The 26652-nt window shown below is 45.6% G+C and overlaps 1 protein-coding gene across 2 annotated transcripts; it reads left to right on the forward strand.

The window, feature by feature from the left end:
- Positions 1-1226: 1226 nt before the first annotated feature.
- Positions 1227-26586, forward strand: prkcea (protein kinase C, epsilon a). 2 transcript variants are annotated; one of them, XM_061706431.1, is made up of 15 exons: positions 1227-2298; positions 11160-11223; positions 15929-16094; positions 16183-16217; positions 16771-16859; positions 16970-17099; positions 17308-17450; positions 17593-17692; positions 19078-19295; positions 19493-19666; positions 20006-20160; positions 20372-20510; positions 20712-20900; positions 22599-22745; positions 23466-26586. In XM_061706431.1, the coding sequence occupies exons 1-15, from the start codon at positions 1954-1956 to the stop codon at positions 23613-23615; spliced, it is 2244 nt and encodes a 747-aa protein (XP_061562415.1). In that variant the 5' UTR covers positions 1227-1953; the 3' UTR covers positions 23616-26586. The 2 variants fall into 2 exon arrangements, with proteins under 2 accessions (XP_061562415.1, XP_061562416.1); XM_061706432.1 differs by lacking the exon at positions 1227-2298 and adding an exon at positions 2337-4576.
- The last annotated feature ends 66 nt before the right edge of the window (positions 26587-26652 follow it).

A 26652-nucleotide genomic window follows, 5' to 3' on the forward strand; every position in this document is an offset into this window, starting at 1 on the left:
CTTCTGTGTGAAGTCACATACAGCTACCTGGATTTAAATCTCAGTAATTTCTGGTCACGGTGCTGTATTTTCTCACATGTGAGTCAACCTGGCACACTTCTTCCGTCATATCTCGTTACCAGGATATTAATCTTATTTCCCTGTCCCAAGTGTCGGTGGACACGCCGTGCTGTTGCGTGACGTCAAATCCCGGAAGCGGCGTGATCAACTGCGGCGACGCGTCCTGGCGGCCAGCAGGGGTCGCAGTGGGTCAAGTTTTCAACGCTACTACCTTTGGCAGCTATTTTGGCGGACATTGATTCACTTCTGTATGTTCGGAAGTTACGTGCGGTGTTTTGTTGCAAGCCTAACAGTAGTTTACAATGTTTCTTATCTGTGTTCGAGTGTTAGTTGTGTTCTAATCTTACGAACTAATTTTCAGGGGCTGCCAAAATCGTGTCTATTTGTTGCTATATGACAAAGGTGGCGAAAGGTAGCCTATAACTAGCATTGGCTCGACTTTTAGAATACCAAAACAATGAGGGGAATATCTTGGGTCTCCGAATTTGTTGCTGTCATCGTTCCTCCGTGTTTTTCTTTCTTTTTTTTTTAATATTAATTTTCTTTTTTTCTTTAATGCCTTATAAGTCCCCAAGAGCTCAGTCAATAAATATCTCAACCAGGATTAATTTTGCCGCTCTCTATTTTGGTCTTTTTTACGTTATATTGTTATCCGTGGAGCTTGAAAAAAAAAAAAAGTCAATTTAAGTAAGTACAGATTTCATTTTTTTAAGGGTACGTGAGTTAAATGTCGTCAGCAAAAATAGATACACAAGTAAAGTGCAGATACCCCAACAAGTTTCCCCCCCCCCCCCCGCCAATAGGTACCTAGCAAGAAATGTAGCCACTTTCAAATTGTGTGTGGACTCTATCGGAGACAATTGTATTTTTAACAAACTTGGCCAATCAAGATGCTTCTCATTAGCTAGTATATATTATGACTTTTTTTCTGTAAATGTACTAACCGAGCTTTTGACTTTTGCACATTTAAGATCTTTGACTTTTACTTCATTACACAAGCACGTGTACCTTTTGTTTGTGCACAGCGTGAATACTTCTTGCTCGTATCGAGCAACCAAAACGCGTCCGCGTGAACGCGCCCCACCTCTGCCTTGCTCTACACGGGGGCGCGCGCGAGTGACGCGTTTTGCGCATTTCCTGCGGGCACGCGCGCAGACGGGAAGCAGAGGCAGGCGGCGGCGCGCGCGCACGGCGAAAAATCCCACGGCGGCGAAGAAGCGAACGCGAATGATGCACTCGTGAACGCCGAGGAAGCGAAGACGCTCACCGGGGAGGAGGCGGAGGACGACTCGGAGCCGTCTTTGGGACTGCGGCAGCGAGCCCCGTCGATCGAGCGTTTAAGCGGCGGAGGATTAAGATCCTTGGAGGCGGACGGGGGAGCGACAGCCCGCAGCCCGCAGACCGGAGCCCGGAGACCGGAGACCGGAGCGCCGATCCCGTATGGCTAGGCGCGGCTGCTCCCGCTCTCCCCCGCCCTGAGCCCGAGCGAGGCGCACCGTGGACGCGTGTGTTCAGGGGGGGCGGGGGGCGGCGAAGAAGAAGAACAAGAAGACGAAGAAGAAGAAGAAGCCCACTCACGGGAGGCCGTCAGTCGGCGTCCCCGGTTTGTTTGTTTGTTTGTTTGTTTGTTTGCTTGCTTGCTTGCCTTGTTTCCGCTTGTGCACGAGCATAAACAAACAAAGCAGGAGTGGGACGTCTTCATCCTCGACATCGTCAGTCAGACCTGAGCGTGATGATATGTCTGCAGAGTCCAGGCGTCATTGTGGGATGTAGCCCCACCGTGGAGTGACCCCCACCGCCCACCCCCCCCAGGCTACACACTCACGTCAAGCAAAGTGCTCGGGAAAGGCAGGCGACCCCCAAGCGGAAGGTCCGAGGGAGGAAGGCCGAGCCATGCCGGTGTTCAGCGGCCTCCTGAAGGTGCGAGTGTGCGAGGCGGTGGACCTGAAGCCCACCCCGTGGGCGCTGCGCCACGCCGTGGGCAAGAGCGGCTCCTTTCTGCTGGACCCCTACCTGGCGCTTAACCTGGACCAGACCCGCCTGGGCCAGACGGCCACGCGCACCAAGACCAACAGCCCCGCCTGGCACCAGGAGTTCTGCGCCGAGGTGCGCGAGGGACGCAGCCTGGAGCTGTCCGTCTTCCACGACGCGCCCATCGGCTACGACGACTTCGTGGCCAACTGCACCATCCAGCTGGAGGACCTGCTGCAGAACGGGACCAGGCACTACGAGGACTGGGTAGGCCGGCTTCACCGCGGCTTCTCGCGGTCTTGTGACCGTGGAATACGCGGCTTCGGCCTTCCGGCCTTAGCGAGTTTGCCGAACGTTCTTCGCGTTTCTCAGTCACGGCTCCTTGCATTGTCACAGTAGTTCAGCTAAAACCAAAACCTGGTACTGTATCTGGTACGACGAAAATGCTCTCAAATCTTTTACTACCAATACCACGTAGTACCAAAAGTAGATGCCGAACCGGGTATGACGAAAAGCAGATACCAAACCTGGTGCTACCAAAACCCAGTGCCAAATCAGGTACGACTATGTACCAGGAACCGAACTATAGTCCAGAACCAAAGGGAATACCAAAACCCAGTGCCAAATCGACTACTACCAAACCAGGTTTCAAACTAGGTACTTCCAAAACCTGGTGCCAGAACGGGAACTACCAAAACTAGGTGCTAAACTTGGTACTTCCCAAAAAAGGTGTCAGATTAGGTACTACTACAACTACCAAAACCAGGTTCCAAATCAGGTAGTGTATGAATCAAAATGGAGGTGCCCAACTAGGTTCTCCCAAAACCATATGCCAGGTCAGCACGACTAGTTTTTTAAAATCAAAATCTTGCCCGTGCGAACCGTACAGACGTGCGCCCCGTCTACGGCGCCGGTCCTCCCTCCGCAATTCCTCGCATTCCTCCCGAGGCCGCAAGGAACGGCGAGTTTCATTCCCGAGCGTCCAGGTTGCGAGGCGCTCGCGGCGCGGCCCCCCGCGCCGAGGCCTCTTTCATTACTTCTGGTTTCTGGTCATGTAATCGGGTTTGACTCGGTACCGTGACGTCGGAACGGCGCATCTGTACGGCGCCGCGTATAAAGGGTCCGTTTGTTCGGGGCCCTGAGAGTTTGTGTTCAGCGGCAACATGTGATCTCGTCCGGACAAACCCGCCCCCCTCCGGCCCCGCTCTCCAGCGCTTTTGTTTTATCTCGTCTCACTTCGTTCCGACAAAAGGGGAATTCTGCCGGGACGCCGGCTTCAATTAGCTGCGTTTGCCATCTGGAGTTGAGCGCTGAAGATGCCCACGTTTTAATACAGCGGTTGCCCGACTGATATGATAGTGTTTTCGTCCAATTCATCGACGAATCAAACAACATAATCGACCGATTAATTGATTATTAAAACAATTGTTAGTTCCAGCCCTATAAAATTCCAATAACCGATTCATCGTCCCATTCATTTAAAAAAGGTATAATGAATACAATAACTTGTTCCAGTAATTTAACTGTTTTATATTTTGTCTGGGCGGCACGGCTAGGTTAATTGACAACTCTAAATTGCCCGTAGGTGTGAATGTGAGTGCGAATGGTTGTTTGTTTGTATGTGCCCTGCGATTGGCTGGCAACCAGTCCAGGGTGTGTACCCCGCCTCCTGCCCGATGACACCTGGGATAGGCTCCGGCACGCCCGCAACAGCGTGAGGAGAAGCGGCTCGGGAAATGGATGGATGGATATTTTGTCTTTTAGTATTTGTTCAACTTTACCGCTATGTGAAAAATTGGCAAAAAATTATTATTATTTTTTGTTTGAATGTCAATATCTTAGTCTCATGTTTGAATGGGCTTTGTGTAAAAGAAAAAAAAAAAATTATAATAACCGGCCGATTTTTAACGATTTGAAAAGGGCTATATCGGTCGATTGAATCGGTCGGGTCCTATTTGTTCTGTGACTAAGCTCGTATCGCACTTTACTCGCGTACACAATATGGTGCCTTAAAATACGAGTGACCCGATTTATGAGTTTTTCGAGATGCGAGCAATTAAAAGGTTTTCGAAATGAGCAATCGTTCGGACGATATCTTGCGGTAGCAAAAAACGCAATTCAACTCACTTCACAACAAGCAGCAGTTTGGCAGATCCTAGACAATTCTTCAAAAAAGCTGTTTATTGACCCTCAAACTAAAGATAAAAAAAAAAAAATAAGAATTACACATCTATTTCAAACAACCACCCATCTTTGCTTTAGATAAATTCGTTTATCTCACTGCTAACGAATAATGCTAAACCCCACAGATGTTGCTAAGGGGTAGTATTCATAATATGAACACAAACAATGTAGACAAATAACAATACTCACAGGCATATATTCTTTATCCTCTGTAAGGAATGACTAATATTACTGCAGCTTACTGAGGAGTTGTGACCAGCTCCGTGTATTTCAGTATGTTTGCATTTTACTGCCTCCAGGTGGCCAAGGTGCGCACACCTGAAGGAGCGTCCCGATGTCCATTGAATTAAAGAAAAACGTGGTAAAAACACACACACAAACACATTGATTGGTTTACAACCCGACTCATAAGGAAATGAGCGAGTGAAAATGTTTAAGCACGTCGGTTTATCGACGTCCTGCTTGTGTAACATTTGGCTCCGTACGTTAGCGTATAAATAGCGACGCGCGCGCTCGCACACTCCGCCGCCCGAGCCGAGGTCAGACCGAATAGATCGCTGTGTCGATCGATCGCCCTCTTATTGATTAGCTCGCAGCGCAACCGTTACGTGACAGAGACGCGGCCGAGCTGCATTTGCGTGCCGTTCCTGTCTTTACAATTAAAAAAAAAAAAAAAAATAGAATTTTGTACAAATAGTTATGCACCGAGTAGAAAACATTTTTGTTGTTGAAAAGTGGTATTTTGAAAAATCAATTAGAAAATGTCACAAAGTTAAGTTTGAGTTCAAATAAAATAACATTCCCAAATTGTACGCTTCACCGCTCCAGCTCCATTCCGTTTTTTTTTCTTTTCCCCCCTTCCGTCCCAAGCAGACGACTCCCCCTGGCCGCCGGTGTCATCGCACGGGTGAAATATTAACCAGGCTTTGATGCGTATTAATTGCCCCCCCCCCCCGTTCCCCTTCACCCTCCCCTCAGCAATTGAGATGCTCTGTGAAGAGCGTCCCTATGGCGACGCTGACAAGGCCGTCCCCTTGGTGACAGCCTCTCACCTACAGAGGATGAGGTGGAGGTGGCATTTCATGCGGAGGCCTCCAAAGACGCTCGTGATGGTTATTCCATCTTATTCCTGGAGTTTTTTTTTTTCCCAATGCAAAATTGCAGTTTTTTGAACGTTTGACATCAACATTACACTGCAGATGCGTACTGTGAGTACTACATATTGCACTTGTGAGACTTTTGCTAACACCTGCATTCTAAACTAGCCAGAAACTCTTTTTTCCATGATGTCACTGAAGTGGACCAAAGTAGATGCTTCCATAACCAGGTACTAAATCAGGTAGGCTCCTACCAAAAAGCAGCACTGCCAAAACCAAGCACCAAATCAGTCCCACCAAAACCAGATCCCAAATCAGGTCATGCCAAACCAGGTACCAAATTAGGTACTACCAAAGCCAGTTACTAAACTACATATGAACCAAAACAGGTACTACCAAAAGCAAGTACTGAAACAGGTGCAACCAAAACCAGGCATCAAATCTGGTACTATAGCTTCAAAACCAGCTACTAAAAGATGAAATACTGAAACCAGGTACTTTGATTTCCTCATTTTTTAATTATGTTTTTCCCCTGGCAACGACGTGCGTCCACATCTTGTGGTGTGTTTGCTTTCATCGGGATTCCACGGTAGCACTCAAAAGTGTGTGTGTGTGTGTGTGTGTGTGCGTGCGTGCGTGTGTGTGTAGGCGGCTAAACAAGAAGCCAGAACATCTTATTATGCTAAAAATGGGGAATTCTGTCACGGCCTCCGCGTTGGCTTGCGCTGTCGTCTCGTCCGGTCGTCTTTTTTCTCCATCTCGTTTCATCTCATCCTGTTTTGTACGCACGTCATTTACTTTCAGGGCCGGCCATCTGTCACGGCAAGAAACTGCACGGACTTTTACTTGTAAAAGCAGAAGTAGCGCTTCACTATACCGCGCAGGTGTTACATCGCTTTATTATGGTGACCTCATGTGTACGTTGACATTGGTTCCGGTAGTTTCTTCCTCTTAAATACCATCATGTCGACACTTGAAAGCGGCGCTGTTTCCATCACCGTGTCTCGCCAACCTTAACCCGAACACACAGACACACGCTCGCTCACTTGCCAGGATTGACGACTGAAATACGGCCATTAAGGTCCCGCCTCGTATGCGCGCTCCGTTGGAGTGCGAGGTGCCTAAACTTGTCCGACATCCAACGTGTTGCCATTTCGCTCCCTCATAATCGATGTGACAAGCCGGATTTCGCCCCCTAATTTTACAAAAACCTTCTACTGCTCTGCTGAGCTACGATCTAAAGCCATGCAACGCCGCCATCTACAGGGATCAAATCTGAATTTCCCAAACAAGCTGGGCGACACCCTCATTCATCCTTGCCTACGCGGTGAGAAGTGTAGTTGACAAATATATACGTCGGTGGCAGCAAACGGTTGGATTCAACTTTCCTTTTTGATTGAAAATCGATTAAAATCGTAAATAGAATTTTTGAGGGGAAAAAATTAATAATTGGAGCTTTTATTTCAAGAGCATATGGCTGTACCCGACCCTCACCCTCGTCCTGACCCAGAGCCTCTGTCAATCACCGAGTGTTTGGCAAAGTAGGACAGACTGGACTTGAGATGCTTCGTCGCCGTAGCGACGATACACAAACAAACGCACGTGCTGATGCCAGATCGGGTCAGCCTCGCATTGCATCGGGTCGGGATCAGAAGGTATCACAAATGGCGTTAAGGTCACCCTTTTTGTTCTCTGTCACTTGATCGTGGGGAGGGAGGGGGGCTTATCTGGCACCCAATCAGAGCTGGCGCGACTCTCGCCCTTCCTCCCGCTTGGTTAGCCACACTGTGCAGCTCCTCTTACATCATTAGCCGTCTATGATGTTCCATTAAACATGCACGAGGCTCATGCTGCCTCACGCTGCGATCACCTTGTCGCCCGCGCATATACAGTAAGTTGCAACTCAAAGTGTGTAAACCCTTTGGTTTGACCTGCTGAATTTGCTCATGAAATGGGATCGGATCTTCATCTAAGTCGCAACAACGGACCAACGCAGTCCGCTTATGCTAAAAGCACACAAACGATGATTTGTTTTCAGTTGATTTTGTTTTGTTTGGTTTTTACTAAAAACACCAAGTAAACATTCCCACTTGTGCGGCGTGGAAAAAAAGTATGCGAGCCCTCCCTCGGGCCTTCGACGGAATCACATGAGCGAATCGCAGTCAGGAGTCAGCCAACCTAGGGTCCAATCAATTGGTCGACTGGAGGTGTTGCTTAAAGCGTCCCTGTTAATAAACATGCACACACACACACACGTTTGGAACTTTCTATTCTCAGGAAGCATTGGAAATTGCAAGTGTGTATTTTCATGTTTGAGAGTGTGTGTTCTCATGTGTGCGTATTTTCACGTGTTTATATTTGTGTCTGTGTATTTTCATGTGTGTGTATGTATTTGATCTCCATATGTGTGTAAATATACAGTACGCGCGGGTATTTTGATGTGTGTATGTGTCTGTTTTAATGTTTGTGTTCTCACCTGTGTGTATTTTGTGTTTATAGTATGTGTGAGCGTGCATATTTATGTGTGCATTTTCACATATTCTGTATGTGTGTTCTTTTTAATAGATTTCTTTTTTCATTTTGTTTTTTCTGTTTTGGGGGCGGGGACCAACCTCAGCAAAGCTTATTGGCCATTTATCCCTGTTTATTCAATATTTCTTGGGGTTCAAAAGAAAAAAAATACTTGAAGTGTACTTTTTTTCCCAGTGCAATTACTGAATAATTTGCATCAATTATACGCAGATTTTCGCTTTTCGCCGTCGGCGTCGGTCCATATCCCCCGAAAATAACGGTATATTCTCCTAAGTGTGCCTGTGTGTATTTTCATGTCCGTGCAGTTATTCTTGTTTATGTGTGTGTATTCTCGTCACATTTTCATGTCTGTGCATCGATTTTTGGACGTGTCATTTGAAGTGTGTGTATGGATATTAGCGTGTGTATGTTTTTTGCACAAGTGTGTGTGTTTGTGTGCGCGTTTGAAGGCAGCTCACGCGAGCTGGTGAAACCGAGAGGACTCGCGCACACCAGCGGGCGAGTCATCGCGGCCATGGCGAAACGTGACAGATGGACGTGGGAGGCGGCCTGTCAACGAGACTAAACGCTCCGCCGAGGGCCGCCGTCCGAGTGGGAGAGGGAGGGGGGCCGATAGCGGCCGCTAGCACACGATTGCCACAATGCGCGCTTTGACTGGCCTGTCTGCGCCGCACATGGCGCGTGTGCGTGCGTGTGTACAGCGGCATCTTGACTGCCAAGTTGAATTTGTTTCATGGCAAAGATTGCAACCCAAATCCATTTTCTCTATTGAAACCAATTGAAATCCCGTTGATCTGTCCCGATTGATTGTGTTATGCATTTTTAAGAAAGAAATATTGCACTGTATTGCATAAAAAACAAGTTTTATAAGGTGTAGTTACAGCACATACTGTAGTGTCGGATTAGTTTGTGGGATGTGTGCCTTTAAGGGGCGTGGCCTCGTGAGCATCATCAGGGGCTCCTCCAACAGCTCTACGCGTGTTTAATAGTAACCCACCCTCTCAAGTCCATTTGCGAAAACCCAGACACGCACGCACAGTCGTACGCACACTCACATACGCACACACGCACGTCGGGGTTTGTGAAGTTATCCGTCTGCACCTGCTTGTATGTGCTTCCTAATTGGACTAACAAGATTAATGAGGCCAACTAGATTCTCCTCCCCTCCGACTTTTGTAGCTAGGCGCTGAGGTGTGTGTGTGTGTGTGCGTGCGTGCGTGTGTGTGTGTGCGCGTCTCAACTAAAGAAGCAGAATATGACGTCAGCAAAGGCCTCCAGTAGATTCACGTAGACCACCTTCACGGCTGCTTAGCGGAAAAACAGGCGAGCCGAGTTAGCGGCGTTTTTTGTGTGTCTTTGTTTTCTTTTTTAGTTTTGTTTCTCGGATGACGTCAAAGATCCGTTTCATAATCCCAGGACTCTGTCAGAGCACAAAATAAATTGAAGCTACGTTCAGACTTTGCAGGGCCAACGTAGCTGTGCAGCAAGTTGAGGTAACGTTTTTGTTTCCCATGTCATTTTCATCTTTTCTTATGGTTAATTTACAAACCCCGTTTCCGATAAAGTGGCGATGTCGTGTAAAACGTAAATAAAAACAGAATATAATGATTTGCAAATCATTTTCAACCTATATTCAATTGAATACACGACAAACAGGGTCCGATCTTCTTTTGGTCTCATTAATTTTGTTTCCCTATTCCGAGCCGACATTCACTTTTGCAAATTCAGCGTTAATTCCGTTAATTCCCATCAAGTGGCAAAAACGAGTTTGCCGACGACGCGAGTCACTTTTCCGTCGTCCGTCTGGCATTGTGACGAGATTCACCGACCCCGACGGGAACCTGAAGGCATCGCGCCAGCCTCTCGTTCCCAAGTGGCCGGCAAGCGCATCTCCCCGCGTTGAAATCCCGCCGAGTTACGCAAGAGGCTGCGTTTGAGGATTAGCGCGTGGTCGTCAAGGGTAGCGGATAGACGTCAAGAATCCGAATCGTAATATTAGGTACGCCTGCGCCGTCTCATCAGATGTGATAGAAAAATGAAAGCTAATAATGCTGCTATATTGCGACTATAAATTGGGATGCTTTTGGTATCTCATGCTGAGTGGGCGGGGGCGGGGTAGGCGGGGTTATGATGCGTACGTACGTGAACTTGTTTTGCCGTCTCGTATTTGTTTTCCAGCCGCGTGTCGCGTCTTTCACGCGGTGCCGATGCGCGAGGCGGGCCGCTTGCGTAAGAGGATCTGCGGCTGTCCCGGAGCTTAACCAAAGATTTAAAGCCCCCCCCCCTCCTTTTTTTTTTTTTTTTTTTTTCTATATTCACGCTCGCTTTCCTCGTGCACCCGCTACCCCGCAACGCTAATCTGTGTAATTGTAAAGGGATGATGTTTTAAGGGCTTGAATAATTTGGTTGGATGATGTCTTTTATAACGTTTGTGGTCCTAATCTGTTCTGGTAATCGTACACGTAACCACGCTGGCGTGATCTGGTGTGTTTTTAGAAACACACTTTGTAGGCAGAATATGAAAAGATTTCCATATTTGCTGATGGATTTTATATTGACTTTGTGAGGTTTTCACCAGGTGAAAAATGGGCTTGGGTATACTTCTACTGTATTAATTTGGATGCTAGCAACCAGTCACGAAAAAGCTGGTTGATGACATCACTGTCCCAGCTAATTAAAAAAAAAACAAAAAAACGCTGCGTCCACGTCGAACAGTCACCGGGCCTCCCTGCTTCCCCCGCTGCTCTGGAACTACCGGGGAATGCTAGGCGCTAAGCTACCTTGTCGTGCACGAGCTAAAAAATATGCTCCGCGATAATATACCGTTGCCGTGATTTATACCGTGTTATGAATTTTAGGCTATATCACCCAGCCCTTACCTCTATGCCCTAATATATTTAAAGTGATATAACCAATTGCCTCAAGTCCTCACAGGGCCTTTTCTATAGCGAATCGTCAAACTGATCACGGACTAGTTTCAGGCATGGGTACTTCCTGTTATGGTAGACACGTCGAGCCAATTTCGCGTCGATCGCTCCCAAACTGGTGTTGGGGGCGGATTCTTTTTTTTTTCTAATGTTCCAGGGGGCGCTACTGAAGGAGTTTTGTTGTTGGGGGTCATGTTCAGGCCCCCTGAAATTCATCCATTTTCACCAAAGCGAATCCAAATGTTCTTCGCCCTGCTGTTGTGTGGGCTGCCTCTTCTTAATTCCGTAAAAGAGAGCTGTCCTTGGCTGTCCCTGCAGAGACCTCAACATCCATTTATTTTTATTTGTTGAAATCTTCTTTTTTTTTTCTTCTTCTTCTTTTGCCCAGATCGACTTAGAGCCAGAGGGGAAGGTGTACGTAGTCATTGATCTGTCTGGATCTTCCACTGAAGGTAAGACACACGCACACACACAAGCGCACTAACTGTAGGCCACAACTCGCGGCCAAACGCTCACGCGCAGACTAGCCAGCTCCTGATGTCACTCACTTGACCACACCCCTTCAAGGCACACATCCAACACAAATACTACATTAAGTTCAATTATAACACTATATAAAACTTATAGTGTATTAATCAACAACGAATCGATTAACAAATTAATAATTTTTGATGCCGGCACGGTTCAAATCCCGACCTTTTGATTATCAAATGATTGTTTAGAGACCTTCCAAATCCACGGAATTCTGACATATTCTGGACCAAACCAGTCACTGAATCATAAGCAGTTTGTGTTTGAAATAATGTCCTGTTTTCCGATAAAGGGACAGACATTTTTGAGGGAGAAAGTATTTTTAATCCGATTCATCGCTTAATCGAAAAAAACAATCGACACAATAATAATCGTTAGTTGAAGCCCTAGAGTGCATATATTTCTTTCTATATTTCCTTACATTCTCTTTTTTTTATTTTTATAGAATATGCCACTATTTTTCTTTAATAATAATTCAATTTAAAAAAATAATTTGATATTAAGTTACATTTAGTTACGAGCTTGGTCACGGAAGAAAGAGAAAAGTTACCACTGTACAAAAATATTTCAATATTTAAAAACAAGGAAATACAAAATGTGAAAAAAACTTAAATTCTTTCAAAAAAAAAAAAAAAAACATTTCTCAAAGGAAAAACCTGCATCCCCAAAAACAATTCTGAATATTTTTCAAAATCAGATGAGTTTTTTTACATTTAGAAAAATCATTTGTTTAGTTTTTATATATAAAAATATATATATATATATAAAATTACTTGTATTTTTGAACGAAATGAAAAATGTAGTCAATTTTTTTTATTTTTTAGTTAATCAGAAACTCAACCAAAAATGAGTTTTGTTTTTCTCATTAAAAAAAACAACAAAAATTGTTTGTTTCATTCATTTCAAAGGTGAAAACTGCTTTGATATTCAAGAAAATGTTGTTACACTCTAAGAACGAATTAAACTCGTATGTCAAGGCACCGCTCTAGAGTGTCAAAACACAAAAGAAAAGATCGCTTCATAAATATGCGCACGATGGATGAACTGCTATACATTACTCAGACTACTGTATGTATAATTTAAGTTACGGCATGAAAACATAAGTAGACGAGAGTGGCGGCTCCATGTTGAGTCCTAATGATACGATTTACACCGAATACGTCGAAGTACGTCACCGTTTGCCTCCGCAACGCACAACTTTCTCGCGCTCGGGCGTCTTTTCCGTCCTGATAAAAGAGGCGTTTGCACCTGCACCTGCACACCCCCGCCTATAAATAGACGCGCTAGCTTGCAGTGGGAGCGTGTGCATGTGTATGGATGTGGCGGGAGGAGGAGGAGGAGGAGGAAGCGGGAGCTTCACCGTGGCGACGGGACAGAGAGGGAGGAGGTTCTTAAAATAGCAGGTTAGATCGAGCCAAGGATTACGCGCGCGCACGCGTTGAAGAGACGCCGCCGTCTCGAGCGCCATTGGACTCTCGCGCCGTGACCTCGCAGTTCCGCTGCCACGCCCGCTCTTAAACTTCCACCCAGAGTTCATCTGGCTGGAGTGGGTGCAGATGTGTGTATGCATGCACTTTGTGTGTGCGTTTGCGTGCGTGTGTGAGCATCTCCTCTTCCTCTCACTCTCGTCTTCATCATTTTCTTGCAGGAAGAGAATAATCTGAACTAATCTGACCATCTGCATCCTTCGCTCCTCCTCTTCCTCCATCTTTACTCTTCACTGCAATGATTTCATTCCCGTCTCTGTCCACTTGATGGATGGATCATAATCATAATAATAATAATAATGAGGCGGGACGGGAGACTAGCGATACCGGGTACCGGTATCGGGCCGATACAGGTCTGATGTCAAGGTATCGGGTGCTTGTGAAGGCTAATGATACCAGCCACTGATACTTGGAGGAAAACAATATCAAAAATAGGACATTCTGTGAGTCCTCCTCGCCAGTAGTTGGCGCTACACCGCGGCAATTTTACACATTGGCGATGTGCGTCAGAAAAAAAGAGAGCGGTTTTTTTGTTCGCCTTGAATTTTTATGTATCAAAAGTATTAGTGGTATCGGTGACTACCCAAGAGTGAATACTCGTACTGGTATCGGTCTGGAATTTTTTTTTTTGAATTTCCCCAATAATAATAATAATATTGTTGACAATAACTATAATAATAATCCAGTGTGCAATTCATATGTAGCCAGGCTAGTCCCAAGTATTTTTCTTTAATCCGAAATGATTACGGCGTTACGCCTGCTCACTCGTGGATCCGCGCATGTGCGTGCATGCGTGCGTGCGTGCGCGCGTCAAAGCATACAGCGGCTCCAGAGGACGTCTGTCGCCACGACGATCGCTCTCTGCTGTTGTTAAGCCTCATCAACCTTTTTTGTCTTCACTAATGTGTGTGTGTGTGTGTGTGTGTGTGTTCTGGACAGATGGATGATGTATTATGTAAAACAAAAGTGATCCCACTGATGGCCTGTTTAGCTTGTTTAGCTGTCTCCACCGTCTCACCAGAAAAAAAACACACACACACACACACGCACGCACACACACTACATGGATACACCTGCACAAGGCTAACACTTAGTGTATGCTGCTTGTCCACTGCACAATATAATCTGGCCTCAACTCGACCGGATCCATGGTTGAAAGGCCCCGTCATGTGAATTCAGACATTTGTTTCGAAAGACATGAAACACGTTTGTAGGTCATTGCTGAAAACGTGCAAAGACCGAGAGAACTATATAGTACTGAATTGCGGCCGATTAGCTCGCGAGCTGGCGGTCCTCGTCGCGGCGTGAAAAGCCCAGCTACGACCCGGTGGAATGTATTTTATCCACCGGAGGCTTTAAGCGGATGTTTTCGTGGCTCGAACATGTTGGGATGTTAAGGCAAAAGAAAAATGCCAGACGAAGTGGAATCCATTTTTGGGTGGGGGCGTGGTTTCGCTCATTCAGCGGACTTGCCCACAAGTCTTGAGATTTGAGAGCGGAGACAATGGCTTGATTTCTCATCATTTTGAAGCCTGATTTTCTTTACTTTGCGGGGGGGAAAAAAATTGCCTTTTTGAGCGGCGGACCTGTCAGAACCGATACTGGCCACGGATATTCACGATATAATACGATAAGTTTCAATTATGTTTGACGTCTTTCTACTGAATTATTAGATCGACTCAAGTGGATAGAAACTCAAAAACTTTTGTTCTCACAAATAGCCGAGGTTTTAATTCACATGGCATTTTGGGGTACACGTGGTAATTATGTTAAATAGACATCAGGATGATACAAATTTGAGGACCTGCTTTAAGATCATCATTTAGTGATAGAGATTTTTCACACACGCACATACTGTACGTGTGTGTGCGTGTGTGTCTGGATATCTCGCCTGTAATTGAGCTCGGGAGGAGTAAGCACATCTCCGCCTCACACGGGAGCGAGGTGCCGCACGGGGGAGGCAAAGTAGGGCGGCGGGAAGCGTGCGGCGTGTGTGGGACGAGCGCGCGGAGGCGGTTCTCTCGTCTTAAGGTCGCCCTCCGAAAGCGCTCGTCTCTTCCGGGGAAGCCAAACGGCCGCCTGGCTCCTGAGGAGGAGTGTTTTTATTTGAACACGCCATCCTCGCTTGTGCCAGCGCCCACACGTCGAGGTATAAATAGCGGTGCCCCCCCCCCCTTTAAATGATGAAACATCTCAAGCCAGCGGCGCGCCGTGCATTTGGCACCTGCGCCTTCAGTGGGGACTTCATCCACCGCTTAAGTCCACCACTATTACGTCGCAGTTATAGAAACCATCAATACTGCACAAAAACGCAATACAACAGCACGTAACTGTGTCACATACATGTGGAGCAGTTCAAGATTCAATCAATATTTCTTTACGCATAACATGGAAAGAGAAAAAAAACAATATTTGAAAAAAAAAAAAAAATGTACCATACTCACCAGAGATGCTAATTGTTGAATGTTTTAATGTGTGCAGGTGGCAAGTGATGTTTTTCGTTTGTTTCGCTTGTCACAGTTAGCGGGCCGTGTCAGGATGAATTTGAATCTGATTGGTTGAAGCAAGGAAGTTCAAACTTTTGCCACTGAGGACCAAATAGAAAAAAAGTCTAAATCTCCACACAAACAGAAACATTATTCGGATTATGTGTGTGATATATCTAAATAGAGAGAGAGAGAGAGAGAGCGAGAGAGAGAAAATGTGATATCTGGTAACATTCAACTTAAAATAAAAATTCACCCCCCCAAAAAAATCATTTTTTTATTATTGAAGTTTATTTAGTTTTAAAAATATTTCAGATCTTTTAATATTTTAACTTTTTCTCATCACCCTTTGGTGTTGGCTGTGTCTAAATGTTTTTATTAAAATATGTGGCGGGCCGATAAAAAGTGTGCAGCGGGCCCCAAATGGCCCCTGGGCAGACTTTGGACACCCTGAGCTTAAAGAAACAGTCCTCGTGCTAATTGTGTTTAAATGACTTCGACCAGCATTACTGACATGAAGGCCCTGCGCGTGACGGCCCACTACCGTCTCAAGCGAACGAGTCCCACTTTTATCTTTTTTTGTTGTTTTGTTTTTGTTTCCCCCCCCCCGCCTGACTTGTGTTGTTGTTTGTGCTCCCTTTTTCTCCGCGCAGCCTCGGGAGCCAACGACAATGAAGAGCGCGTCTTCCGGGAAAGGATCGGCCCGCGGCGGCGCCAGGGCGCGGTGCGCCGGCGCGTCCATCAAGTCAACGGGCACAAGTTCATGGCCACCTACCTGCGGCAGCCCACGTACTGCTCGCACTGCAGAGACTTTATCTGGTACACACACACACACACACACACACACATCATGTTGTGTATTTTCTTGACGTCACACTAACATGACCTTCTCTGTGTGACCTCTTAGGGGCGTCCTGGGCAAGCAAGGCTACCAGTGTCAAGGTGAGTGCTTTCCTCAGGCCAAAGTCCATAAATAGTGAAACATCACCTTATGAATGTTTTGGTTTATGAATCATTTAAGAAAATAAAAATAAATAAATAATACCATTTTATTTATTTTTTTCTACCTCTGGTTGCACACTATTTGCGGTTTACGAACGCAGAAACATAATCTCCTCCGTGCGTCACGTGTCTTTATTTTTTTTGTCCAAAATGGCCGCCACATCCCGCAATGCCTCGCAAAAGCTGCGTGGCGTTGCGGGAGGCGGCGGCCATTCGGGGTTCGCAGTGGACGCAAACGTCGCTGTACCCGAGATGCTAAGACACTGCACGGTGATTTGCGAGGGAACCCGCTGTGACTTCATCATCATAACTTATCTTAACCCCTTATTGACAAAACATCAAATACACTTTTTCTAGAATCTCTTGATTGACACAGTGTGCTATTAGGGACCAATAGTCAAAATTATTACTATATAGACGAAGGTTCCAGAAACCATGACTGACCAAGTATTTTCTTGGCCAAGCTAACGCGAAATGTCGCTTTTACTGTCAGTGTGCACGTGCGTCGTCCACAAGCGCTGCCACGAGCTCATCATCACCAAGTGCGCCGGCATGAAGAAGCAGGAGGACACCCCGGAGGAGGTAAAGCAGCATATTTGGACTGCAAACGTGTGCTACCGATACAAGCGCATGGATACGCCGCCACGTGACCTCCTCTCGCTTCCTGTGCGTCGTTCCGTCTCCCCCTGCAGGTGGGTTCGCAGCGGTTCAGCGTCAACATGCCGCACAAGTTCAGCATCCACAACTACAAGGTGCCCACCTTCTGCGACCACTGCGGCTCCCTGCTGTGGGGCCTCTTGAGGCAGGGCCTGCAGTGCAAGGGTGAGTTCAGGCGCGGCGTAGACGCTTCAGCCTTCGGCCATGGATTTTTAAAAAATGTTTTTACGCCAAATAAAATGAATTGATATATACCTTGACTTAAAATCCGTGTTGAACACACAACTTAGTAAACACGCTTTTAAACACAAACATCTGAGGGGCTGAGCTATTATTGTATCAAATTAACTTTTAAAATGTTCTGTATTTGCAGTGTGTAAGATGAACGTGCACAGGCGCTGCGAGAAAAACGTGGCCCCCAACTGCGGCGTGGACGCCCGAGGCATCGCCAAGGTCCTGTCCGACCTGGGAGTCACGCCAGACAAGATCTCCAACACGGCGCAGCGTCGCAGGAAGGTAAAACGTTCTCGTTCATTTCAACCGCCATTATCGGTGGCAAATTTGCGAGCGAGCTAAAATGTCGTCGCCTGCGGGCTAAAAGCTCAAATCTGTTCGCTATGTTTTTGAATCGTAACGTCGACGTCGCTTCTTTGTGCAGTTGACGCCCGGGCACGACCCTCCCCAATCTCCTCCGGAGCTCTCGCAGACGGAGAACAGCTTCAGCCAGCCGGCTGTCCCCGCCTCGCCCTCCCAGCAGGGTACATATCTTTAAAAAAAAAAAAAAAGTGGAGCTCGGTCTTGTGGCAAGTGTGTTCTTACAAAAAAAGCAAACGATTGATTCGAACTTCATCTAGAAACACGTGACTGATACAAACATCAAAGACACTATCTAGAAACCTTCATCAAACATCCAAAACACTAAATCTAGATGCACCTGACCAGTCCAGAAACACGGGACATCAAAGACCATTTATCTAAGACACTTAATCTGGAAACATCCAAGACAGATTGTCTAAGACACTTCACTCTCAGAACACTTGACGCAAACATCAGTAACACCTGATTGACACAAACATCCAAGACACGGAATCCCTAAACCCTTAATTGCCACAAACATCAAGTAGACTTCACCTAGAAACGCTTGAACGCAAACAAACATCAAAGAAGCTCAATCGAAGACACTTCATCTCCAAACACTTGACTGACGAGCATCCAAGACGTGACTTCAAAGACACTGGCTTGAAAAACGGCAAAGATGGCTCTCATTGGCAAACATCAAAGGCTTCGCCTCCAAACACTGGCGCGACACAAACATCAAAGAGACTTTATCCCAAAACGCCGCATTGCTTAGCAACACTTGCACCGATTTCGCTGTGCCGTAACAATGTGAACAACTTTCAAAGGAAGTGCGACTGGCCCAGCGGAGAGCGAGCCTGAGGAATTCTAACGCGCCGCCCACCGCCATTTGCCGCTCGCGGTTAGTCATCGTCCCCTCGCACTTCGCCCCGCACGAGCCGAGGCGGAACAAGTTCGCTCGTTTTCTTCTCGAAAGCGGCTCGCTGACGGCGTTAAAGAAAACTTGGTGGTGACAAAGAGTGAGAGCTTTCACACGCGGTTCGCGCTGTTCTTTAATACGGCCCACTGAGTAATATCTTTAATATTGCCATTTGTTTCCTAAAGTTGCTTAGTTCAAATGGATTAATTTAAAAAAATTTTTTTTTTATTAAATACCGTTAATTGATTTTCTGTGAATAAGAAAAAATATAACAATTTCCAAAATGTTTAAATATCTATTTAAGATGCTTTTATATCTTCAAATAGGTAGTTCATTGATTTAAATTAAGTGAATCGTGAATACAACAAAATAAAAAAGAGCACGAATTGCTGATTAAATATACACACTTATTTGTTGCTTTAATTCGGCAATTCTTTCCCTAAAATTGGTTAGTTAAAATGTAGTTTTTCTCTCATTTATGTAATTAACTAATGGATTTATTGTAAATAGGATAAATAAAAAAAATATATAAAATAGATACATCAGGTATAGTGCTGTTTGAAAAGACTATTCTTCTTTATTCCTTTACCGCAACTATGAAACAAAAGTTGACCCAGCGCTGCGAATGTGTGCTTTGTGCGGCCACAGACTTGGCGGAGTTGGATCGCCTGCAGGACGCACTTTCGCTGGACCAGCAGGGACCCCAGCACTCCTCGTCGTCCTCCTCGTCGTCCTCCTCGGCCACCTCCGCCACCTCGTTGTCCGCCGCCTTCTCGTCGGGGGGCCGCGAGAACGGACAGAGCCAGAGGAGGACCCTCAAGGACTTCAACTTGATCAAGGTTCTCGGCAAAGGCAGCTTCGGCAAGGTTCGTTTTTTTTTTTTTTTTAAACGAACATCAAAGACACTTTCTCTCGAAAAACCCGCACCATCAAACACAAAGGTCAAATTCATTTGATATCGAAACACCTGACTAATCTCAAAACACGACATTGACACGAACATCGAAGAAAAGGCTGCTCTGGTCGCCAAGGGCGATCTTAACCGTTTGCGGCCTGATTTCAGGTGATGCTGGCCGAGCTGAAGGGCACGGAGGAGGTGTACGCCGTCAAGGTCCTGAAGAAGGACGTCATCCTCCAAGACGACGACGTGGACTGCACCATGACGGAGAAGCGCATCCTGGCTCTGGCCCGCCGACACCCCTACCTCACGCAGCTCTACTGCTGCTTCCAGACTCGAGTACGACGCACCTCCGATTTGGGCTGGACGATATTGCCTTCAAAACAGTTTCATCTTGATCCCAGTTTCTTTTCTTTCTACAAAAAAAAAAAAAAAAAAAAAAAGTTTGAACACCAAAGACACTACATCTACAAACTGTCGAGTAATCTAGAAACACTTGAGTGAAACGCAAACATCAAAGACGATTTCGAGATAATTGACACGCCGGTAATTTAGAAAGACAATCTTGAGACTAACTCCACTAATTTAATACCGATGCCTGATTGCAGTTCAGTTGTCTTCAACTTTTCAGACCAATATTTTTTGCCTTTTAATCTTTTCTTTCTTCCACGTTTCCAGGACCGCTTGTTCTTCGTCATGGAGTACGTCAACGGAGGCGACCTGATGTTCCAGATTCAGCGCTCGCGCAAGTTCGACGAGCCGCGCTCGCGCTTCTACGCCGCCGAGGTCACGTCGGCGCTCATGTTCCTGCACCGCAACGGCGTCATCTACAGGTACCGTGTACCGCACCCCCAATTACAGATTTTTTTAGCCGGTGGAACGTCTATTGCGGTAATCCCTGCTGTATCGTGGAGGTTTTGCGTCACGCGCCACCCCACCGGCTCCCACCTCTTAAAGGAGCAGAAACTACAAAACACACGTACAGTAGTTTCTATACATGTCATGCGTGCAATGTGTTTGAATAAAACCTCTCCATTCCCGCAGGGACCTGAAGCTGGACAACATCCTGCTGGACGCCGAGGGCCACTGCAAGCTGGCCGACTTCGGCATGTGCAAAGAGGGCATCGTGAACGGCGTGACCACCACCACCTTCTGCGGCACGCCCGACTACATCGCCCCCGAGGTGAGCGCCATCCTCGCCGCCAGGTTTGATGATCCGCCCTCAAACTTCGGCAATATTGGCATCCGCCGCCAGTGCGAAATCCGGCAAACGTGCTCATCGTAAGAAGACGCGCAAAAAAATCAAAGAAGAATTTATGCTGAGACACGCACAGGTAGGCGGCCGTTTTGGCTGAAAGGTGGCTTTTTCTGCGGTTGCCGTCAGATCCTGCAGGAGCTGGAGTACGGCGCCTCGGTGGACTGGTGGGCGCTGGGGGTGCTGATGTACGAGATGATGGCGGGCCAGCCGCCGTTCGAGGCCGACAACGAGGACGACCTGTTCGAGTCCATCCTCCACGACGACGTTCTCTACCCCGTGTGGCTCAGCAAGGAGGCCGTGTCCATCCTGCGAGCGGTACGCGCTCACCCGACGTGGCACGACACGTACATTCTTGTTCATTGGGGTTTGAAAATACGTAAAATACTGAAATTTTGATTGGGGTGGCCTGTTTGTTTCACATTATATTTTAAAATCTTGTATTTTGATGTTTGTTTCTTTTTTTTGGTTTGTTTTAAAAAAAATTTTTTAAAAAGAATATTTTTTATTTTAATTTCTTTGTGAAAGTTCACATTTTTGTATTTTTTCAAAATCATTGAATCGATTTTTGAATTATTATGATTTAAAACATTCACTGCCATTGACGGCTTTAGAAGTCAAATATCCATGTTGACTGGAAAGGTTGGCCGTTGCCATTGATTTAACAGTCTCAATAATTGTATCGATCTGCCCGACACTACAGCGTTTGAGTCTACAGGTGTACCTAATGCTGTGTCCGTTATTGCCTTTTCATTGACAAATTCGCCGTTGACGCTAGTTCCACACTTGCACAAATGTTTCATTCACATTTCGGCAAATTTGAAAAGCCTCAGAAAGTGTACTTGACGCCGTTTCACGACGAGGTGTTAGGCTTCACAAAACAAAACCAAAAAAAAAAAGTCAGTCAGAGGTTCCCAACGCTAACAATGTGATCATAGAGCCGTAAATTGCTGTTGCTGTACTTAACGGACGGCGGGACAAAAGCGACGCGTGCTTTTAGCGACGGGAAACCGGCGGCCCCCGGCTGACCCGCTTCATTAGACGCCTCTTCACGCCGATTACTGCCGGCGCGTTCTGTCCCCGCCATTTGGCGGACGAAAGCGATGTAAAGAGGCGCTTCAAATGTGTGAACCAACAAAGTCGTCCTCGGGAATTCACAGAATCCGCGCACAGAGGCAGATCATCGACATCCGGTGTGTAGACATCCGTAGACGTCGACGGAGGAGGAGGATGTGACGTGATGTTACTTTGAGGAGGAGCTGCTGCACATGTCAAACTTTACAATTTTATTTGCCAGAACACTCTTGTAAAAGGTATTTTTCATCTCAATCAGATTTTTTTTCCTGGCTAAAGAAAGGTTCAAAATAAAAATACAAACAATTTGGAGAGTCAATGGATGGAGATGTTTGTGGCCCAGAGCGGCTTTGTGTCGCAAAACCAGGCAACAGACATGTTCATCTTAAATTAGAAATTTGAAAATATCCTTCTTTATTATATATGCTGTATTTGTATGTATTTATTTTTTGTCTTCAGGGAAAGTAATGTGTTGACCACTGCCAGTGGAGGGGCGGCACCCCGGCACCCTCTACTGACCGGGTGGCGTTTTTCAGGGATTTCAGTGGTCGTAACGGAACAGACTGGTCACTACCAAATTTGAACTGGGCTATACTCGAGATAAGCGACACTTGATTTAAAACATTTAAAAAAAGAGAGAAAGTTTTCATCGTAGCATGTGGCTGTAGCTTGATTGACTTGAAAGTTGGATGATTCGCCATAAACATGAAATGCACTTCGGGGTGTTAGAAAATATTTGCAATCTGGCACGAGTGCGTCCAATAGACTCGAAATCCAGCACGCGTGTTCGTCACGATCGGACGTGCGAAAATCTCCGAAGAAGCTATGCTGTGAAACGCACAGGTAGTCAGCCATTTTGGTTTGACGGTGCCGTTATTGAGGGGATTTCAGTGCAGAAGAAATAGCCGAGTGGTTGAAATGCGCGTGTGTGTGTGTGTTTAGTTCATGACCAAGAACCCGGCCAAGCGTCTGGGCTGCGTGGCGAGCCAAGGCTGCGAGGAAGCCATCAAAACGCACCCCTTCTTCCGGGAGATCGACTGGCTGCTGCTGGAACAGAGGAAAGTGCGACCCCCCTTCAAGCCACGCATTGTAAGCAGCACCCACACCACGACGACATTTGCGCGCGAGGCGTGTTAACGTAGCAAGAAATCAGATGAAGGAGAATTGCTATTGAAATGAGGACCTGCTCAGGAAGCATTCAGTGAGATGTAATGGGGGGCAGTGCTCAGATGGTGGCGCTCTCATGTTGGGTTTAGTTACAGCTAAAGTGTGGGTGTGTTTGTGTGCGTGCTCTGTGTATAGAACAAAACAGCAAATTTTCATTTTTCTTCTTTCGTATTTTCAATGTTTCTTTTTGTATTTTCTTAAATTGAGTAAAATGCTTTCATTTTTTTTCATTTTGTAATTTCATTACAATATTTTTTTACATTTCAAAAATGATGTATTTAATGTACTTTTCGACAGCTTTCATTCTCTTTAAATGTTTTTAAAAGTTATTTTCATCTTGAATCCGTGTGCGCGTTGTGCGGACAAAGCTGTTCTATTTTCCTTTTTAGATTTCATGTTGTTGTTTTTTTTCCCCAAAACATTTTAAAATGATTATTTTCATTTTTATCTCAAGTTTGCTACGGGGTAACATCGAGAGACGGGCAGAACGCTTCAATGTTCTTCCACCCGATGGCAGAAGGCCCATAATTGAGCTGTATTTCCCCTTTTTGTGACATTTTGGTCTGGCGGCGTCCCGTGTTAATTTGTCTCACAATAAAGGTTGTGAAACCTGACCCTAATATATGCGCGTGCCGTCCTCAGAAAACCAAACGCGACGTGAACAACTTCGACCAGGACTTCACCAAGGAGGACCCCGTGCTCACGCCCACCGACGAGACCATCATCCGGCAGATCAACCAGGAGGAGTTCAAGGACTTCTCCTACTGCGCCCCCGAGGAGACGCACACCTAACACACATACACATAAACACATACACGCTCGCACTCCTTTACTTTTTGACGCTATTCTTACTTTACACGCGTTGTCGTCGTCGTTCTTAATGTTGTTGCCTGGATTTTACGATGAATATGCACACTCGCTTTAAAACACTTTTACACGCATACGGTGCATGCGGAAAGTATTGACAGTGCTTGACTTCTTCCACATTTTATGTTACAGCCTTGTTCCAAACTAAGTGAAATTCTCTACTGACAATGTAAGAAAAAGATTTTCAATATGATGTCACAAGCTTGGCACATCTTTGGTCAGTTTGGATTGTTCTCCATCCAAGAAATGTTATTCCAAAAGTGAAGTGCTTGTGAGTGCATCCGGAAAGTATTTCAAAAGCTTCACTTTCGGTGCCTTGAGTTTATTCCTTTGTCCCTCTTAAAAAGAATGGATATGCCTTTATTCAGTTCCGGCGCCCCAGAAAACTTTTTTTTGTCATTTGTTTTTAATAAGAAAAACCAGCACGTGACAAGAATTTTATTTTATCAAAACATATGGGAATAATTAAATAGAAGTGAATAGTTTGCACCTCCTGATAGTTCAATGGGCATTGTGCTGCGCCTTCTGGTGTGCGCTGTGACCACCAGGGGGCAGTATAATACAGACATATTACACAGATATGATGAGACGCAAGACCGTCGCAACTAAACTGAAATTATAGGAGTCATTTTTTTGCCGAGGATAAAGAATATATGCATTTGAGTATTGTGTTGCTACCGTTTGTGTTCAAATATAAGCCGCTTAATGGTTTCTACGGTGGAGACCCGCATATTTGCGGGTTTGCATTTCCTTTCTCCTGCAGTTCACAGAAACCCCTGCTTTTTCACTTTTTCCTTTTTATAACCAGATCCACCTTTTAAGAAATATTTTTTTAATGGTAATTATAAGGGAGCGTCTATTATTCGCAGATTTTTTTAACTGTAAATCGCCAATGCTATTTTCGTTAGCCCGTCTACGCTGTTTTACATTAGCGGACTTTCGTAAGACAAAGTTAATGTGGTTTAATTTCAACTTCAACTGGGAGTGGCAACTAACAGCTTGAAGCCTCTTTTTTGAAGAATTGCTTACAATCTGCAAAACTGCTGCTCGTTGTCGAGTCACCGTCTAGTGCTTGGAGCTAAAAAAAAACAACGTGCTTGCAATTCAAGACCCCCCCCCCCCCCCCCCCCCCAAAAAAATAAATCGACCCAGCGATGGCTCATATCTCGAAGAACTTAAGAATGAGGCTATAACGTAACAGTGGAAAAAAAATAAGTGCTTTGAATACTTGTCAGATGCACTGTATATGTATATATATGTGTATATATATATATATATATATATATATATATATATATGCACACACACATATGCCCACACACGGCTTCTTCCTCGCAATGGACCGCCTGTATACTGTATATATAAATCCATATATTAGCCTGTGTCGCGTGACTGTATTGTGTCGCTGTCGTCCGCAAGCTTGTGACGCATGGACAAACACCCCCCAACCACCCGAAAGTACCCCCATTGTCTTTTAACGGCCCTCATTGTGGACTAGTTCGGGCCCTGAATACCCCTGTTTTGTGCAATATACCCCCCCCCCCATCATATCTCTGTATAAGATATATTTTATGGCTTTAATTTTTATTTTTTTTTTATCATTCTCGATTGGTATGATTGACGCTCGTGTCCATCCTATGAATGTGTAGCTTACTCACAGGCTATTGAACTAATTACGACAAGCCGCCGTTTTGTCCTGAATGTACATTTTGACTCGTGTGCGTGCGCGCGAGTGTCTGCGCGTGCAAGCGTTTCCACGGTTACCAGCAGTGTTTCTCCCGCAGCCAAACTGCTTGCTTTACTTTTTCTTTTATTTCTTTTTTAAATTCTAATAATTATTATTATTGTAAAGTGTATTATCGGGAGGACGTTTGTGTATATTACTTATAACTATACTATTGTAGGTCTGTTACAGTTTGAGTGAGAGGACCAGCAGTTGAATTACCTCACATTTACAACACAGACACAGACGCGCACACCCAGGCAGTGCATCTGGAAAGTATTCACAGCGCTTCACTTGTTGTTGTTTTTTGTTTTGTTTGTTTTTTAAACAAATGCCATGGGCATAAGTATTCACAGTGTTTTTAAATATGATACCACAAGCTTGATCAAGCTTAATCTCATGTCGTTTCCTATCCAGGAACTGTTCACATCCAAAAAGTGAAGCGGCGTAAATACTTTCCGCGTGCAAAGTATTTACAGTGCTTTGCTTTTTCAACATTTTATTTGTTTTTAAATACCACAAGCTTAGAACACCTCCCATTACATATTGGGGGAAAAGGCTGTAACAAAATGTGAAAAAGGTGAAGCACTGTGAATACAGAAGCACTGTATGCATGTACGCACCCAGTGTTGGTCCTAGCTTGAATGGCACTTTGTGCAAGACACCCCCCACCCCTTTTTTTTTTTTTTTTTTTTTTTTTTTGGCGCCCCCACACTGGAGTGGACCTTATGTCCCTACATCTCTTTTCTACAGAGAGCCACTCCCAATACAAACGCCCTTTGTAGTGGCACATACTGCACATGCCAGAAATCACCACTGCGCGCACACAGATGAAAAACACTGGAGTGGACCTTATGTACTTACATCTCTCTGCAAGAGGGCGCAACTCTCCAACACAAACAGCAACCATTAACGTACACAATAGAATTTCACGTAGCAATGCCGACCCGTAGGGCCCCACGTAATGCACATGCCAGAAATGGACACACACACACGCACGCACACAGAAGTACTGTTGCGTGCACTGTTAGAGGTGTTGGGGTGGTGGGGGTGTATGTATGTACGTGTGTGTGTGTGTGTGTAGTGAAGCTTCGCACAATCCAGGGGTTAGCCTGATCCCTGTCACACTATCTTACTTTGTGCCAAAAAAAAAAAAAAAAAACAGAAAACAAACCAATGTCGTGCGGCGGCAACCAGGCCCTGTCGTCTGTCTGCTGTCCGTCTGTCTGCTCTGACTCC

Source organism: Phycodurus eques, chromosome 19, assembly GCF_024500275.1.
Source record: "Phycodurus eques isolate BA_2022a chromosome 19, UOR_Pequ_1.1, whole genome shotgun sequence".
NCBI lineage: Eukaryota > Metazoa > Chordata > Actinopteri > Syngnathiformes > Syngnathidae > Phycodurus > Phycodurus eques.